General features: G+C 33.4%; 1 protein-coding gene across 2 annotated transcripts in view; it reads left to right on the top strand.

Annotated features, from left to right (window-relative positions):
• The first annotated feature begins 9143 nt into the window (after nt 1-9143).
• LOC130898241 (protein doublesex) overlaps nt 9144-19171 on the top strand; it is a 158930-nt gene continuing 148902 nt past the window's right edge. For both annotated transcript variants that reach the window (XM_057807416.1, XM_057807494.1), the window contains exon 1: nt 9144-9914. In XM_057807416.1, the coding sequence (XP_057663399.1) occupies nt 9308-9914 (607 nt within the window). In that variant the 5' untranslated portion in view covers nt 9144-9307. The remainder of the gene's footprint in view (nt 9915-19171) is intronic.

Here is a 19171-nt window from a genome sequence, read left to right on the forward strand (position 1 = left end):
GTATAATTTAAAGTTTCGAAGATTGTTGGTATGACGGGTCTTTCAATAAGCAAGGAGCCTCTATGTTTGAGACAGCAGGAACATAAAATTATAGTTAAGACATAAATATCGTTTTAGTACAATATCACTTCAGTTAAATTTTTTGTTGTGTAGTGTATGTTATAGTATAATACATTATACATAAAATAGAAATAAATCGTTGATACTTTCGAACTACATACATGCTTTAACCAATTTGATGGCGAAAACCTCAGATTCAGAATTATGAAACGAACAGCTAAATAAGTTTGTGGAATGGTGACTGGTTTTTCAACCGGACTTGGTCAATTAGGACCTCATCTCCATGGGTCATAGACGGAATGCCGCAATCAGCACTCACACGTGTGTTTGTAGTTTCAGTTGGAGTACGAAGATCCTGACCGCTTACTAACTCAACTATGAGATATATTTTGAATTCAAAGCCCCAAAATTTAATTAAAAATTTTTTAGTTCTTTAAGTACATATTAACGAAAACTACACAGTGTAGTGTACAGGTTCATGTCGCTACAAAATGGGTGAAACCTTTTACTGATGGTAAATTTTGGGATGGTTCTATCTACGAGATTCTACAATACGACAACAAAATCAATTTAAAATGCAGATGAAATGTATAGCGTATTGATATGAAATAAACAATATCAGTTAGCTAATAAACGTGAACCGATACATATCTTGCTTATTAACAAACCTGAAAATGGATAAAAAAAAGTTATAAAACTGTTCAAACGGTAACCATATTGAGATAAGGCCAAAATCAGCGAGAAGCGACCAGTGCGATGAACATGAGCAGTCTCCTGTTTCCAGAGCTTACGATGGTTACCAAGAGACTGGTAACTTCAATCTAAGATGTAATTCCAGAAGAAAAAGGTGCACATCAGTGAGATGACTGAATCATTGTCAGCATATCAATGCGAAATAAGCCCTTTTAGGTGTTCAAGTCCAACAAGAGCTTAAAAAAATGCGAGGAGTGGCTGTGGATAGCTGGACAATTAGAAGAAAACTTAAGGCCTTAACTTAACTTTGATCCAAAAAGGCCACTTACTGCCCCCAAATGAAGCCCAGTGCACCGAACGGCTCGTCTACGATTTGCCAAAGAATACGTTAATTAGACAGACGAACAATTGGATGAAGACCTGGAGAAAGATTCGCGTAGTGTTGCACGAAAGCAAACGCGGCTGTTTCAGGGGTTTGTGTGGACATTTTAGTGGTAGCAAAAGCATCAGATGTTTGGTCGATTATAACAACTTTTCGATAACTATTATCGAATTAACCCAATCATGATCTGATATTCGCAGTGCTCTTCAAAACCTATCACCAGACATTAGATAGATCACTTATCATCTGATTGGCGATCCTAATCCAGAAAACTTTCTTTTTTCTACGTTCATAATAAGTGATCTGTCTGATTCAGGGTGATTGTTTCTAAAAAGTTTTATAGGTTTAAGACGTCAGTCAAAAAGTAATTAAATGAAAATGTCTCATAAATAAATTGAAACGTTCGAAGAGAAATGTCATTATTAAAGATAATAATTGCTAAATGAATAAATGAGAAGAAGAAGAAGAAGAAAGTGAATACATGAAATTGACATAGTTTAGTTGAACAAAAACATAAAATAAAATGAAAGAAGCAGTTCATGAAGACAATCAAAGCTCGCTAAATATTTTTATTTGAATACATAAGAATTGTTTGTTAAACTTATACAGGGTGTTTCTGTATTCGATCGACAATGCTCTACCACACAGAGAGATCTCAATAAATGATTCTTAAGGGTTCGTATTCCCAAATCAAAATGAATGATTTATAGAGATCTCTCTGTGGTAGAGCGTTGTCGGTCGAATATAGAAACACCCTGTATAAGTAGACGGAAGTCGATTTCAAAAATTTCTGTTGATATTTTTCAACAAAAACCTCATTAGAAAGTTGTCAGAGCTCAATATAATCACCATTTATAATTTTCGCATTATTTGGATAACAAGCAATATAATTTAGACAGCTGTCAAACATGATCGAATTATCGTAATTAATTACAATAATTATCTCTGAAATATTCAAGCGTACCGGTATAAGTGAATAATAACATGAAAAAACGATAATTAAGTCACATTTACACAATTCAAATTCCAATAGGGGAAACTATTAGAAGATTTTAGAGTAACATCAAAATTACCCGCATAATTTGAATAAGGAGTTACTACATTTTTTAGGGGAGTGTCTACCGACTAGTAACAAATAAGACGTAATTTATGCAAATATAAAATGGCGACAAGCAGCTAGAAAAAAGGAGGTACGTGTATTTAAAAACGAGGTTGACGGCTTAAAATGAAACTGATCAAAGTCTAAATTTGAAAAGCTTCGATACTTCAATTATTATTTATACATACACTGAAAGATAAAATAAAAAGTGAAGAAAATATTTCACGGTCTATCTGTAAAGAGTATTTCAATTTCATTGATAATCCACAACCGGATTTCCTTAACTTGAGTTACGGATTGCAATTCGATAAAACAAATCCGGTATTAATATACCGGATCCAGTGCAAGTAATTTTTGGCAAAATAATGGATCTGTTACTTGAGTATGTACTTTGAATGAGTTGCGATCCTGTTATCTGTTGAAACATCACTAAAATTTGATTCAGAGGAGCTTTTCACTCATAATACGGTGTTAGTACTGAATCATATGAATTAAAGAATGCACGTCGCACTATGGTAACAGAAATATTAATAAACTTGAATCCAAAGAAATATCACGTAAACCTATCTGAGAATAAATTGAACATGTTAAAGAAAATAGTCTACGTTTGAAAATGAGGAAGTTATTCAAGATGATAATTCTTAAAAAAATATGGAAAATAGTATAGTCTATTTTTATGAATAAGAGAGTAATAAAATGATGAAGAATTTGTGATTCATAGGCGTATCACTTTTTTTAGTGGACAGTTGAAATATTTTTTCAAGTTATATATCGAGTATTTTCGTATGAAATAACTTAAGACAGTTCAGGGCAAAAAATGCAATCTTTTCTAAATTTTTTTATTTTTTCACAAGGTAATACATCACTCAATAAATCATGTGACCGACATACAGAAGGAGCTGTTATTGTGAAATCCATATGACGTTTATGAAGTACCAACTGTGTGAAATTACACATTTCGAATTGTTAGAAAAAAGTTACAGCCATTTACGTGAAGCTACTTTTGTTATTTTCAAAACAATGAATTTATCATTGCTTATCGATGAAAAAAAAATACTGTACAAGCTCAGCAATGGTTTCAAAAGTATTATCCAAACTATGATCCATCGAAAAGAACCATTTGTTGTTTCTTTGCTTGGATTTAAACGTGGTCGTACAGACACTGATGATGGTGAACGTTCTGGTCGTCCAATCGAAGTGGTTACTCTAGAAAATATCAGAAAAATCCAAAAATTGATTATATCTAATCATAAAAAGAAATAGCTGATGCCTTAAAGATATCAGAAGGCAGTGTGATTATAATTATGCATAAATATTTTACCATGAGAAAACTTTTTCAAAGCAACAACGTGTTGATGATTTAGAACTGTGTTTGGCCATGTTTACACGTAATAAATCAGATTTTTTAGCATCGATATGTGACAATGGATGAAACATGGATCCATCACGTCCATCCGGAAACTCCGGAAACGATCATCATCTGAGTGGACTGTAGCCGGTAAACCACGTCCAAAACGTCCAAAGGCCCAACAGTCAGCTGGGAAGATTATGACTTCAGTATTTTAGGAATATTGTTCATCGACTATTTCCAGAAAAGAAATACAATCAGTAGTTAATAGTACATACAGTTGTTGAATCGTTTGAATGCAAAAATCTAGGTAAAACGGCTTCATATGTCAATTGAACAAATTATAATTGGAATTGCTTCCTCATCCACCGTTTAGTCCACATCTGGCCCCAAGTGATCTCGCCGACAAGAAAATCAGCTCAAATAAAGAAGCTTGAAGCCTATTTTGACACAAAAGACAAATCCTTCTACAAGAACGGCTTCGATACGTTAGAGAAGCGTTGGAATGATTGTATTGCTCTTGAAGGATTAATAAAATCAATTTTTGATAAGAAAATGTGTTTTTTTTGTTTTTTAACAACCTTACGTTCATAAATAATAATTTTGATATAAATACTCAGTATAAGTAGAGCTACTTCTTACGAATCAAAATCAGAATCGGTATCAGAAGATGAACTGTTGCAACACATATTGTCCAATTTCCATATGATGAATCTATCCTGTTTATATATCATACATTCAAAAAGAAATATTTTTTCTAAAAACTGGAGACCATTTCGGCATACTTATTTTGGTCCTGAGTGGTGCGAATTAAAGCCGATGTCTTCATATCAATCCAATCGTGTATGTTTGTAACCATGAATGTTATCTGTGACCAGGTCCACGTTTTCCTTCGATTTTTCCTTCTATTATCAATTTCAGTATATCATACTTTTTACTACATTATATGTAGCCCAAATAAGCGATCTTTCTGGATCTACCCACCCAAAAGAATGAAGATCATATCGTTTTTCAATTCCTAGATCTAGCCACGCTCAAAAATGATGGAGATTCAAATAATACTCAGGAAAGAAAGATCATACCGTTTTTAAGGTACTAAAGGCATTCCATTCTGTAGAAATCAATTCTTAGTTACCATGGATGATATTTAGGAGTTTTCGATTCTTATTCAGCTGTCTGAGTACTTCTCCATCACTGGTATGTGAAGTCCAAGGGATCTTGAGGATTCTAAGATAGCACCATATCTCGAACGCTTCTATTCTATTAATGATGTCATCTTTAAGCGTCCATATCACACTGGATATGCAGGGTAACTGTAGTTAAGTCATGGCGGCCTGGGGATGAGATCACGAGGGTAACGATTGGTCATACAAGGTATTTGATGGACCGGAACCGTTGCAAAATCATTATCTAAGATATGGTAGACAAAACTATATATATTGGCTCTGTTTTGACTTCCTCTTACCAGCGTTGCCCCAATTTTCCTTCATCGATGTTTTTATCCGCTTTAAATTCTCGTTAACGTTCAATATAAACTCTTGTTCGCTTTTTGCAGCTCATATTAGTACTAAATCGTCGGCAAATGCAATTGTAATACAATTTCTTGTTAGTTCCATGTTAAAGTTTGACCTAGTACCGAGCCCTGAGCCCACATAAAATGTTTTGTAGGTATTTAGAGATGTATCTTTGCGAAAGCTTGGTTATGATCAATTTATGCCAAGCAGTGTTGAAAGCTTTTATCACCTATACCGCTTTTCGATGATTGAATGGCGAAAAATTAATATTTTTCACGGAAATTTAAATATTTTGCAGCATATTGTGAAGACAATGAAACTAGTCCGAAATCCCCAAAGCATTTTATATTCGAGTAATAATTTTTGTTTTTTCAATTTTGGAGGTTTTGTCTGTACAAAGAACTTGAAAAAGCCGGTACTTAAAAGTAAGTAAGAAATATATTTACGCATGCGTTGAGAGATTCTGATTGAAATTTCAGACATTTAGAAGCACGCTTTCCGTATACATTTTCAATTCCAGTGCTTTCAAAGTCTCCATGTTGTTTAGCTGTTTGGCCAAACTTTGGCACCAAATGTCAAATTCTGTTTCTAAAGATAAATTTTTTTGAATGCTATTTAACTTATTAATGGCTTCTCCAATACATGATTGTGGAGCACAATGATTTTGCTGTCGCCTCTTTTTTGATTGAGCTGTCTGATTTGATATTGATAGAAGTTTGAATGTTTCACCAGACTCTATTTCTTTTGACAAATTTACTTCGACTTGGTTATTGAGTTTATATTAGATTAATTATAATCTGAGACATGGTTGAGGATTTTAGTGATTTTGTTGATGAGACGAAAATAATCCGCAGCATATTCCACAGTTTAACAAAGATGCTGATAAGCTACTAAGCATACTAAGATACAGACAAGGTATAACTGGAAAAATTCGATGTTATGGAGATAAATTTCTTTGAAATTCGTCCTCTACTATAAGTTTTAAGCACAGGTATGTGTACCAAATAATTTGTCTATTACCTAACCATATTTTCCTTTGTGATTCTTCTATTGGATATATATATTGATTACGATTTTTATTACTCATATCAATTGCGTCAGTTAATTGTCCTTTCGAGCCTTAATATGATAAGAAATATGTTTTTGTTGAGACTGGGTGATTTTGAGGCGGAAAAATTGATTTATTCAACCAGCTCTTGTAGACCTATGTTACTTTTTCTGCAGACAATATGCAAATATGTGGTACACAATTCAAGCTACTATAAACTATATATCTGTACCAGTATCTTTATGGTCGTATCTTGTGGATAAGTTGAATTTACGTTCATTGATAGACGTAAAGTTGGGATATGAGTGTTTAATTAAGGACAGAAATGCATGTATGCGAGAAGTAAACGGCATAAACATAACCCTACGTCGAGACATTAAATTTCGAAAATTTAATATCTGAATAAGACTATAGAAAATTTTAGTTAAAGGTTGCGACACATTCACAAATTATAAGCTATAAACAACCATGTACGCGGCATATACAGAGTGAGTTTTATGTATGAACGCCTCAATTATCTCGGAAACGCCTTGTACGATTTTTACAAAGTTTTGTGTACAAGTGTGTGATGTAACGTAGAAATTAATGATTTTTTAAAAGTTTTTCGTTTTAGTATATTTTTAATTTATTTCGTTCCTCACGTACACACTGTATACAGAGATGGATTTACGCCTAGACACGCGAGGCCCGGGCGTAGGACGGCATGATTTGAGGAGCGGCGAAATTTTTGAATTGACAAAATTTTAAAGAGGAAACAAGTAAAAACAGTCTCAAGAAGTTAATTTTTTGAAAGATAGATTATAGTCTTTATCGAATGATGTTCTTCACTTTTTGTTTATTACTGAGATTAATCATATGCTTTTAAAAATTACCAAATCTTAATAATTTGGAAAATTGTATTTACTTTGTATTTAATAAAAAAAATCCAGTCAATTTAGACATTCGAAATTACATAAATTCCCATCAAGCTGAAAATCAGTAGAATTGTTTGAAATACAATTGAACATAGAATTAGAATGCTCCCCATAATTATGATATATTATGGTGGATCTATGTTTCGTTTATGGTGCAAAAATTGTCTATAATGATGTTAAAGAGCGTCAAGCACTCCTGGAAAGTTATCACGCCAGAACCAAGTAAATTACACAAATTTTGATGAAATTGCATCTTGGAATAGTATTCCAGCTATTACAATTTTTTCATAGAGGTTTTCAGCAATGTAACTTTAACCAGACTAAGGGGGGAATAAATTGGACCTAGGGGCGTCAAAATGTTGAATCCAGCCCTGACTGTATACAGTTAAGCAACAAAATTATAATAGAGAAGAAGATCACTAAGTACAAACAGAACCGGAGCTACCAAACAGAAGAATGAGATGCCTTAAAAGTGTTTGTATCAAAACTTAAATTTAGATTTCGGAGATTAATTTATAAAATTTAAGTTCGCGCTCGCGCTCGCACTGAAACCTCGTTCGCGTTCAAGATAAATTAAACGAAGTGTGATCTATAAACACAAATGCAGAATTATTGAAAGTTAGATTAATGTACGTGAACTTCGCCATAGAATTCTCATCAAGATTAGAAAAAAATTGGAATAGAAATTGAATCATCAAAGAGTTAGAAAAGGATCTATCTTTTCACTCCTCTATAATTACAAAGCAATAGTTATATCATATAGACGCATCTTGAAGATACCCTGGCCTGACAGAATCACCAGCGACGAAGTACTAAGACGCATTGGTCTAATAAGAAAGCTGTTGACAATTATTAAACAAAAATCTAAACCTCCACGTCAGAATAGGATTCATGGAATGTTATGTGTGGAGAGTACTGTTGTACGGACCTTAATACATCAAATGATCAAAAAACTTGAGATGTGGCTCTATAAATGCATCCTGAAGATACTCCGGACTGACAGAATCACCAATGACGAAGTAATAAGACGATCCTATCGATGGTATAGTTAGTATGGATAAAAATCTAGAAACCACCCCAGACTTAAACGACGGGGCTTAGCTTGGGCCAATGCTGAGAAACCCGGCCTTGGCAAACCAATTATGGCCCAAGCCTGGTTGAAGTCTGGGTAACCCAACCTCGATCATCCTATAGTCAGCCAGACTTGGCTGAACTCTATGTAACCTTACCTCGGCCATCCTAAAGTCACTCATGACGGGCTGTACTCTGGGTAACCATACCTCGACCATTTTATTGTCAGCCAAACTTGGTAGAATTTTGAGTAGCTCCACCTCGGCCATCCTATAGTCAGCCAGGCTTGGCGCAGAACTCTGAATAACTATATAAGGTGCTAATATCTTATCCATAAATGAAAATAATGATTATCTATGAATAAAATTTTTTTATGCATCAAAGACAATGAAAAATAGAATAATAAAAAATAGTATCAAAGTGCATTGATAGAAATTTTTCATAAAACTATTTTATTAACAAACAACCAGGCCTGGTCTAGGCTTGCAAACCAAGCAAACCAAGCAAACCAAGCAAGGGATATTGTTATGATCCCAGAGTTTCACCAAGTTTGGGTCATTAACGGCTTCCAAGGTAGGGCCAGAGCTGTACATACTTGGCCCAAGTCTGGGCCTGTACTGGCTCTATCGTAAAATTCTATATGGGACGGGGCCGAAGTAAACATTTAATTCTTTATCCTGCGTATTTGTTTTATGAAGGGATAGAAAATATATTAGTTTTGAGCAGTATTGTACACGTGATAACTCATAAACAACAATGCACGAGACATATATAACAAACTGAACAAGTATAATATCATAAACGGCTAATATAACCCCATGGTATTCGTCGAATTGTAACAAAACTACTTTTGAATACCTGCCATCAAAACTCACTTCCCTACTTTATTACCACATAAAACACGGTTCTAAACTGCAGTCCTGCACATGCATTTACCCCACCGCTTAAAGTCGTAAATGACTGCCCCTCCGGCCCCGCTGCACAACGAATGCAACTTACTTTACATCGCCGGTTGCAAGACTGACAGTTCGACAGTTGATTTCGCGAGGAATCGGTCGACACATGGTGAATTTTCGCGTCGGTACACGTGGAATCGCAAACGAACCTGTTGCTTGCAGTTTTCACGGTCAGTCTGAACGAATGTGCGAGTGCAGTGACTCCAGTGTATGAATTAAAATATGTCCGACTCACAAGAATTTGATAATAAAATGCACGTGAACGCTTCTAGTACTTCCGCGACCCCGAGAACTCCGCCGAATTGCGCTCGATGTAGGAATCACAGAAAAAAAGTCGCTCTTAAAGGACACAAAAGATACTGTATGTACCGTAATTGTATTTGCGAAAAATGTAGATTAACATCGGAAAGACAGCGGGTTATGGCGATGCAAACTGCGCTGAGACGCGCTCAAGCTCAGGACGAAGCCATGCTAAGAACCGGAAACGCAAATCAGGAGGATTTCGCTCTGGATCAGCACAGCCCTCCGTTAGTTACCTCTTTGAAAAAACGCGTTGATTGTGATTCTTCCGGTTCTTCGCAATGCTCCGAACAACCGCTTCCTACCAAATTAATGAAATTGACGCCGGTTCCTTTAGCTGAACAAAGTCCGCCACTCATTACCTCCATTAAACGTAGGATGGATTGTGATTATACCAATTCGCATTGTGTCGAACAACCTCAACCGTCTTCTAAAGTTGTTAAATTAACTTCGACCAGTGAAATGCCCTCTACTAATTCCGCCAACATGAGTTCCATGAACGAATGTCATTCTTACTCAGAACTTAAAGGTAAGTCATCAAATAAATTTTATTCAGATCAAGTTGATATAGAATGCGGAAATAACTCAATATAAAAGATTTCCAGAAGTAATTATGTAGAAGGTGTCGCGAAAATAGAAGTCTAGGAAACTTAAATCTGAGAGAGAGATTTGTAGAGTTTTTTAAATAATATTCTCAACCAACTCCCGGTGTTCAATTGCTTCATTTAAATAATTTATGATTCGGATAATTTATAATATGAAGAATATAAAGTGAACAAAATTATAATACATTTTGTAGCTTATTTTATTGAAAATTAGCGAATGTTATTATCAAATTGCTGCTCTGATGGTTTTAGTATTAAATTTCTTTCTTAAATTTCAACAACTACGTTTTTTTTGCTAATCACAGTAAAGTTTATCTGAGTGGCATTTTCAGAACAGCGTACCGATTTTTTTCAGTGAGTTAAAATTAATTGTGAGACAATTATAAAATTTTTCTGAAAACATTATTAATATATTTAGGAATTGTTGGTACTGATAGTAACATCTATTGTAGAGTTTGTATTCAGTATTTCATTATTTAGAACTAAAGATGTTGAAGTAGGCGGTTCGCAGATGTTTTGATTTCCCTGATGGAATGTCGCAAGTGATAAGGGTTAAATATTTATTTATATGGATTCATTTACATTGGAAGAACGCCACCGTCCGTGTCTTTTCAGAGTGAGGAAATTAGCGTTGCTTTCAACCAACATGGTTGCCGAAGAACATCTTGTATATTCAGGATTTTCCGGTTTCAGGTATTCTGCAACAAGTTTCAGAACAGCATTGATGGTATGGCATCCGACATCTTTTGCTGTTTATATTTTTAGGCCGTAGGAGGACGGTACCATAGAACAAAGGAAACACAAAAAATTTTATGAAAAAAATGTATTCTCCTTTTAACTCCATCAAGTCCTCAAAATAGCCCTTAACTGTCGACATCGCTTCTTCATTGTTGGAAAATCTTCGACCGCCGAGACATTTTTTCAAGTCTGGGAATAGAAAATAGTCCCAGGGGGCTAAATCTGGCAAATGCCGCCGTTTTTGCTTGATTTCTTCGCTAAAACGTTGCATACAACACGCCTTTCATAGGTTTTCCTTTTTTCAAGATAGTCAATGAAAATTATCCCACGCACAACCCAAAAAACCAACGCCATGACCTTTCCTGCCGACGGAAGGCTATTCGCTTTATTTGAAGCCGGTTACCCCTATTCAGTCCATTATTTTGATTGTTCTTTTGTTTCGAGTGTGAAGTGGTGGATCCACGTTTCATACATGGTTATGGAAAATCGCACAAATTCGATTTAATTTCTGTGAAACACTCTTCACGACGCTGTTTTTGTTCCATTGTGAGCACCCATATTTCTCACAGCTTCCTCATGTCTAAATTTTCAGTTAATATGCGATGTACAGAATTTTTTTAATTGCTAACTTTGTCTGTTAGCTCGCGCACTCTCAATCGACGATCATCCAGTGGATTTTCTTCAACATTTCAGGAGTAGCCACCTCATTTGATCGACCACTGCGATGCAGGTCCTAGCAGGACGTACGGCCTTGTTTAAACTAACCAATATTTGACTGTTGATACTGTTTTTACGAAATAAAATAAAAGAATATGATCAATTACAGTTTTTGAGATCTCGTAATTCCATGAAAAATTAATACTCGACTTGGATTTTGCTCGTAATAAATCACTAAATCATTGGCTTATGCCGCTAGCTTTAATATGTTTTTAATTACGATGTACTATGATTACTTTGAAAATACAATGTTCTGAATTGAAGTCTCATACTTTTTGCGTTGTTTTCAGATAAGTATTATAAAAAATATCGTTCATTTAACGCCCAGGAGTTATTTCCAAACTATTACATGTCAGTTATATTACTATAATTTGATAAAGGTGGCAACGGTGTTTTCACTCGCTTCTTCCGTGGGATTTATTTAATTCTGTCGTTTTCAATTTATGTTTCTTTTTTTGTAATTCTTTCGCGTTTCTTTTAATTTGCCATAAGACTTATATGAAATTTATGACTTCGTTAAGCTCCTTTATATTTTTTATAACCCATTGAAGATCTAGTTTCACTCATAATTAATATATTGCAAAATGGATTTATATAATAAGTAATATCGAATTATCTTTTTAATAAATAATTTAACCATTTATCAATATTTTATTTATAAAATTGTATACATTGTCATTCACTTATCTCAAGCTTGTTGGTAACTAGATTTATATTGAAATTACTGATGAAAATTTATAAGTATGATTTATTTTTTCAAAAAATTCGTGCTACCTACCTCAAATAAAATTAGAAAATTGAAATTTCAATTGAAACAACTTCGATAATGTACGGATCAATGATTCCGTGTGCCGAAACTGCACACCAGACACTTATTTTTGCACCATGTGAACTTCTGGAATCTCATCTGGTCTAAAAAGCCCAGAAATCGATTTACATGTCCCGACAAATGAAAAGGTGATGTTGGCAGTTAAGGAGCTAGTAGAGATTACATTGGAAAAAAAAATTTTTTTCCAAAAGTTTTGTATTCTCTTCGTTGGACCAGCAATTTCTGGGATCCTTTTCGTACGTCAACCGGTTCCGTATGAGCGAAAATAATTCTCTACACTTTCTCTTCTGTATTCAACACCATTTTTAATCAATAGGTTCTAGTAATCAATTATTTAAGGTTCACTTGACAGGTCTGTACTAGTTAACTTGGGTATGACAGCGCGAACATAGAGACACCTATGTTCCAGTTTCATTACTGTTTATTTCTAGCTGTACTGTACTAATAGTACAGTAGTAATAATGCCTTTTGTACACATATCCTAAATCTGTTTTAAAACTTCACCCAAAGTAATTTCTATAGGTAAGTTATTAAATCTTGACGTCATTTCGCAGTAAGGGCCCGTTCTATATTTCGTCTCTATAAATACAATATAATAAATATAAGCATCCCCTCGAAAATTATAAATAAAAAATGGGGGTCGTGTGAGGCCTCGTTGGAAAGGAATTTAAGTCCTCTGGTCATCAATATAAAGTTGTTTGAATTTGGTGCAATAATACTGAGAAAATTGAATTTTGAGATGCAAAATTTTGATAATGTCTCTATCACAAAAATTTACGTAGAATGGAGATAATAATGATAATCTTCCAATGTAATTTACAATTAAATTAAATGTTCAAATTAACTACCATTCTCTTGACAATAACCGGAGCGATTTTGGAATTCTACATTTTGTATGACCTCGGGGATTATTTTGTTAATTTGTTGTAAATTATCTGGTATATTAAAGTATAGTTAATATTTTAAATTTTAAATAACCTCAAATCGCGAGATCTAGCTGGCCATACGATCGTTCCATGTCTTTCAATCCACCTATTGGGTAAAACCTTTTCTAACTGTACTTACTAAATGCGGTGGAACTCCGTCTTATTGGTAGTAAATAGATCTATCTATCTCATTTGGATGATTAACATCAGGAAAAGTCTTTGTATTGTAGGCTAAGAAGTTAATTAAAACTATTCAGGTAAACCTAAGGACCAGTAATTTTATTGTTGATGATACCAGTCCAAATGTTCACTTTTTTAAGATATTAAATGTGATCCTCAAACATCCAGTGAGGATTTTCTTTGTTCAAATATCTACAGTTTTATTTGTTAAACGTTCCATTTAAATGAAACGTCGCTTCATCATAAAAAACTATTTTGTTTATGAACTGTGAATCTGCTTTCATTCTATCCACCATCAATTCACAGAATCCTTGCTTTCTATCAGGATCATCTTCATTTAACTCCTGAACTGACTGAACTTTGTAAGGGTGGTTTTTTTCTTTATGAAAAACTATCAAAATAGATCATCGTCTTATGCGGATTTGCCTCAATCTCTAGAAGTACATCTAATTTTTTTCATCAGTAAATTGAATATTTCTACCTGGTTTTTCAATATTTTTTGCATGTCCAGTTTCAGGAAACTTTTTTCAATTTTGCTAACTGTAGACTACGAAACGTGTTGACCATAGTATTTATTATTAAAAATTTCACAAACCTCCTTTTGGGTTCTTGTTTTATTACAACAACCAATCATAATTAAAGTGTATGTTCTTTGAGTCTCGGAGAAATGAGTCATAATTAAATTTAATACGCGCTTAAACATTATACTGACATCTTTTAGTAACCTTAAATACCTAAATGACAGCAGCTTACTAGATTCATATCATTTTTTTATTCAGTTTTCTGACTAATATTTTAGTATCTTTAAAGATTTTTTCCTGATGTTTAGTTGAACAAATACGAAAAGTATTTCTAAAGTATAATTTAATAGTCCAGGCAATACTGATGATTTAAAAGTTAGGATAAATGAAGAAATTAACAAAATGTTGTACGAGATTTCCAAAATCGTCTCCGCTATTGTCAAGAAGTGAATATTGGTTATTTTGAACATTATCTTCATTCTACGTAAAGTTTTTTTCTAGATATTATCAAAATTTTACATTTTAAAAAATTTTTCAGTCAAGATTCCACCAAATTTAAAGAAGAAGGACTAAAACCCCTTTCCAACCAGGTGCCACACGACCCCCTTTTCTAGGAGATACTTATAATTCAGAGGGGGTGCTGGAGAGTGATAATATTTTTATACTGTAAATTGTCAATTTAAGAATAAAACTTGACTAGTTTCAGTTTTGTTTCACATAGTAATTAATAACGCTAAAATTGGATTTATTCCAAACATATGGACCGCGTAGTATATTCGAAGCTGCTTTATACATATTTTTACGTCAAAAGAGAGTTGACACTCATTTCTATTTGACATTTTAGGGGTTGCTTTCGCCTCCTTTAGAATATGGGTGGAAATTTCATTCAAAATCAGCATAAAAACCGTTCCTTTCAAAAATAAGTAAAAATTTTCCGTTGAGGTCGAAATTACGTTTTTAAATCTACACCCTGTATAATTTATCATGATTTTCCACTGTAATATGTTCATATTACCAAAAATAACTTTCCATCAAAATCAATGTTACCAAAAGATAAATAGGTGTCAGCCATGTTGATTTTACGATAAAATGGATATAAAAACAAATAAAATAAATAGAATCATTAAAATTGATAGTTTTTGTTAGGTTAGGTTGAATATAAAGAAATTTTATAATGATTTTGGTATGTAGAGACGCCTTCAATTCTTTTTTTACATTTCCGTACATAAAAGGAAGGTAGTTTCAGTTCATTTTATGCAAAATCAATTGCCACAAAATCAATCTTCACAAATTAAGTATATTCCATTTTTGTTCGTAGGACGTAGACAACTCCATAGAATGCATTTTCTTGTCACGGCCTCGCTTACAACTTTTGTATGAATTTTTTTTTTCTTCTTTCTTTATGTAATATGCTATTCATATGGGCGAAAATGAAAAATGAATCAATGATGCTTGCAAAAAAATTAGAGTGAATCCGCAATTTTCATATATTAAAATTGCACCATTAACTGATCTAGATCGATTAGCAACTACTGTTACAGCAGAAAAATTTTAAATTCATTGGAATATTGTGGCGATTACAGTAGTCCAAGTTAGGAAACCATAGATTACTAATCATGGATAGATAAACATATTCCGTAAGCTCCAAATGGATCTCTTTGAAATACAGATGGTTAAAAATTGGCTTAAACGAAAATGCAAACTCTTTATACTACTGTGGAAATCAGGATAACCAGGTAATGAGGAAGCATAAAGCTTTGCCTAAAAACGGGTATATCATATCATAACAAGAACGAACTAAATGGATGGATGGAAGATCAGAAAAATGAAGTTAGTCGTCTGCTTCGTCAAGTACCATTGTAGTCTTTTGGAGGCAGATATCTTTTTAGATGGCGAGGGGTCGGAAAGCCAAAACGATTTCCTAAACTATTTATGGAAATATTAAAATGCAAAAGTTTTTCAAGCAATCCTGTGATTAATAGTATTAACTGAATTATGAAACGTATTTGGGTTGGAATAGTTGAAATTGGATAGGAAACAACTTATTTCTTAAGATACTGTATTAGCTTCAATACTTAATGGTATATAGGATCTATTTGTACAATAATTCAATCCTAGTTGAGAATATTGAGGTTAGTTCAAAATTTTAGAGTACGTTCTATATTTTCAACTTCAAAAGTATATATTATATTCTATTGAATGTACTTTTCTATTCTCTCTTATGTGTTCAATTTCTATCAAGAAATTAAGACCAAAAAAGTTTTTTGCAGAACAGTTTTATTAATGAAAATTTGAGACAAACTGTATAGTTTTCCGTTTATAGAAATTTACTTAATAAAACAGTAAAATCAATATACTGCGAATCTCAAGCGAATTAGTATTCAAATGAATTTATGTACTTACATTTGTGGGGCCTTGAAGCAATTTTTATAAATCGATCTGTCTGTATCCTGTAGAATAAGAATATGAATTGTGTGTGTGTGAATTTGAATTCCAAATTTTCATAAATGGAATAGTCTAAATTTCAAGTTATAGAAACTAATGATATAAGAAAAAATAATATGAATGTTCAACTTCAACAACTTCTGTGAAATCAATATCAATGGATGACTTGAAAGGTTTTCAATTTGTAGAAGTACTACTTTGTATATTTTAGAAAACACAAAAATATGTTAAGCTACATTGGTATCAAATATACCCAACGTTTCAATTCGTCACTGTCTTCTGCTAATTTTTTCAACTCAATTAGTTTTGTCTACTTCTTTATCAATAGTTTCTGTATCGTTTCTTTGTATAAGTTTCGATCCTCTCGTTTTTTTTTACATTCTTTTTTGTGCTAAAATTTACTGTTCTCTATTTGTACTTCTTTTTTTATTTTTTCTTTTAATATCTGCTGCATTTCCTTTCAATCGATTTTTCATCATCTTAGTTTAGCAATTGCAACTTTATCAGCTACAGCTGTAGAGAAAAATCTAGTTAGGGACATATAGGTTAAGAGTTAACCAAATGTCGATCAGATCAGCTGATCGATCCAACCTCTTCGTTCTCTGTGCATATTTCCTTCGATTATGGCAAATGGTGGGTAAAACACCTTGTAAAAAGTAAGTATCCATAATATCATGGTAATAATCTTGAAGAATATTGAACAACGTATATGATTTATCATTTAAAATATTTCTAGGTCTAAGTCGAACGGTCTTAATGCGTCCCATTTAAGTTATTTGCGTCTTGGATACAGAGACCAATCATGTCTCGAAATTGAATTGTCTTTATACCCAAAAAAACAACTGAATAATGACGTCTGTTGTATTCAGGTGAAAGGACAATATTTCCCAATTTCTTTCTCGATAGTACAATTAATTCATACCCCAGGGGTTCACGGGAGACTCAACGGGGGTCTACGTTGGGTGTGACAAAAAACGGGGGTCCACAATCGAATCCATGAAAATTTATTTGGTTTTGATAGTGAACAACTGAAATTTTGGCTTGACTTTACCAGAGGTAACCACCGTCAACAACTACTAGCGATAGATTTTGATTTCATTTACTCTTTGACTCATTTTTAGAGTTTCAGGGAAGTAAAGATCCTGATTTTTAAAAAAAACCTGATCAATTTTAAAGCAGACTTCGCGGACTTGAGATATTTGTTCAAAAAATGAACAAGTGGACAGCCTCAATTAAATTTAATTTCAAATTTTCTTGGTAAATGTAAATTTATGAAGGAAAATAATGGTCGGCGCGAATTTTCACAGTTTTCAAACTTGTCACTGATAAAATGCCTTGATGAAGATATTCCGACATACCTTTAACATTTGATTGCCTTACATGATGATTTGAAGATATTCTGTCGATGTAACTACCACTGATGAAACGGAAGAGGAAAATGTGATACTACCAGAGGAGCTTCTCGAGCTTATCATTAATGAGGAGCTGAAAGTAACATGTAGAAGAGGGTATCAAAAATTTTGACTAATCCACTGATTACTTTCTCTGAAAAGTATCAATTAATAACTAGATCAATGAGTTTTGGCTAATGGGAATACACTAAGACTCATTAAAACCTACTAATTAGATTGTATGGAATATGCTTTATGAGTCTACGCTAAACTGTTGGTTTCACCATCAGGCTAGATACCAGTTTGTTTGGGTGGAGCCTTAACCTATTTTTATAACTTATGGATGAGTTTTTTACTTCCGCTTCAACTGTTGGAACTCACGAGGTTGGCACAAACCAAATTCGTAGGACCTCCGATTGGAATCACTCCAAAATTTCAATAATGGAGTTGGCTGCTAATCCTCACAATGGGACCCAGTAGGTCCATATGGGCTTGAGGATTGTTTTGTATATCATAGTTTTTTAAAGATAATTAAAGATAAATCCCAATAAAATCCAATTGTTGGTGTTTGGTGAATATATAAACTGCCTTAAGGAATTTCGGCGTTTATTTTGTAAAGTGGTGTTTGTTCATCATGGTGGTTAACACAGAAATAACGATCATGGAGGTTAGAATGAAGAATTTGGTTGTAATTAGTAGGCAAGGATTTTCTGATTTTCAATAAAAGGCCATCATGCTAAATCTTATCAAAGGCATCAGTGTTGTCTAAAAACGCTGCAGAGCAATATTTTCTGTTTTCAAAATCTTCGGTTTTTTTAGTTACACGATGAACTTGCTCATTTGTTGCGTGCTCGTATCTGGATCCAAATTGATGATTTGGTATTAAATATCTTTGGTCAATGATTGGTTGTAGTTTTCCTAACAACTTGCCCATTATATGTAGCAGATTTATAGGTCTATATGATTTGACGTCTTCTAGAGTCTTACCTGGTTTGGGAAGTAGTATAAATTGTGTCTCTTTGAATTTAATTCTTTCATTATTTTAGCTGTTATTAGATCGTATCCAGCGGCTTTACAGGGATTTAGCTCTGCCATGATAGCATTTGTTGCTTGACCTATGGTGATTTTTCAATCAGAAGTTCTAGCTGTAAAAGGGATAGAAAAAATTTAATAATTTCAGCATCTTTGTTTTCATTGGGATCCATTGTAAACGGGGAGCCTGGCGGTTATTCCTGCCAATCCACTATGCACATCCCTCTAATTAAAAGCATACCTTACAAGTTTTATAAGTGTTTTATTTTGATTATACTACGACTGTTATAACAATAATAATGAATGATAGTGTAATTATTTATATATTTGAATAAATACCTACAACACAAAAAAATTTATTCTATGGGACGTTTTCTGAATCAAAATTGTGAAATTTGATTG

This window comes from Diorhabda carinulata, chromosome 1 (assembly GCF_026250575.1).
Source record: "Diorhabda carinulata isolate Delta chromosome 1, icDioCari1.1, whole genome shotgun sequence".
Classification (NCBI taxonomy): Eukaryota; Metazoa; Arthropoda; class Insecta; order Coleoptera; family Chrysomelidae; genus Diorhabda; species Diorhabda carinulata.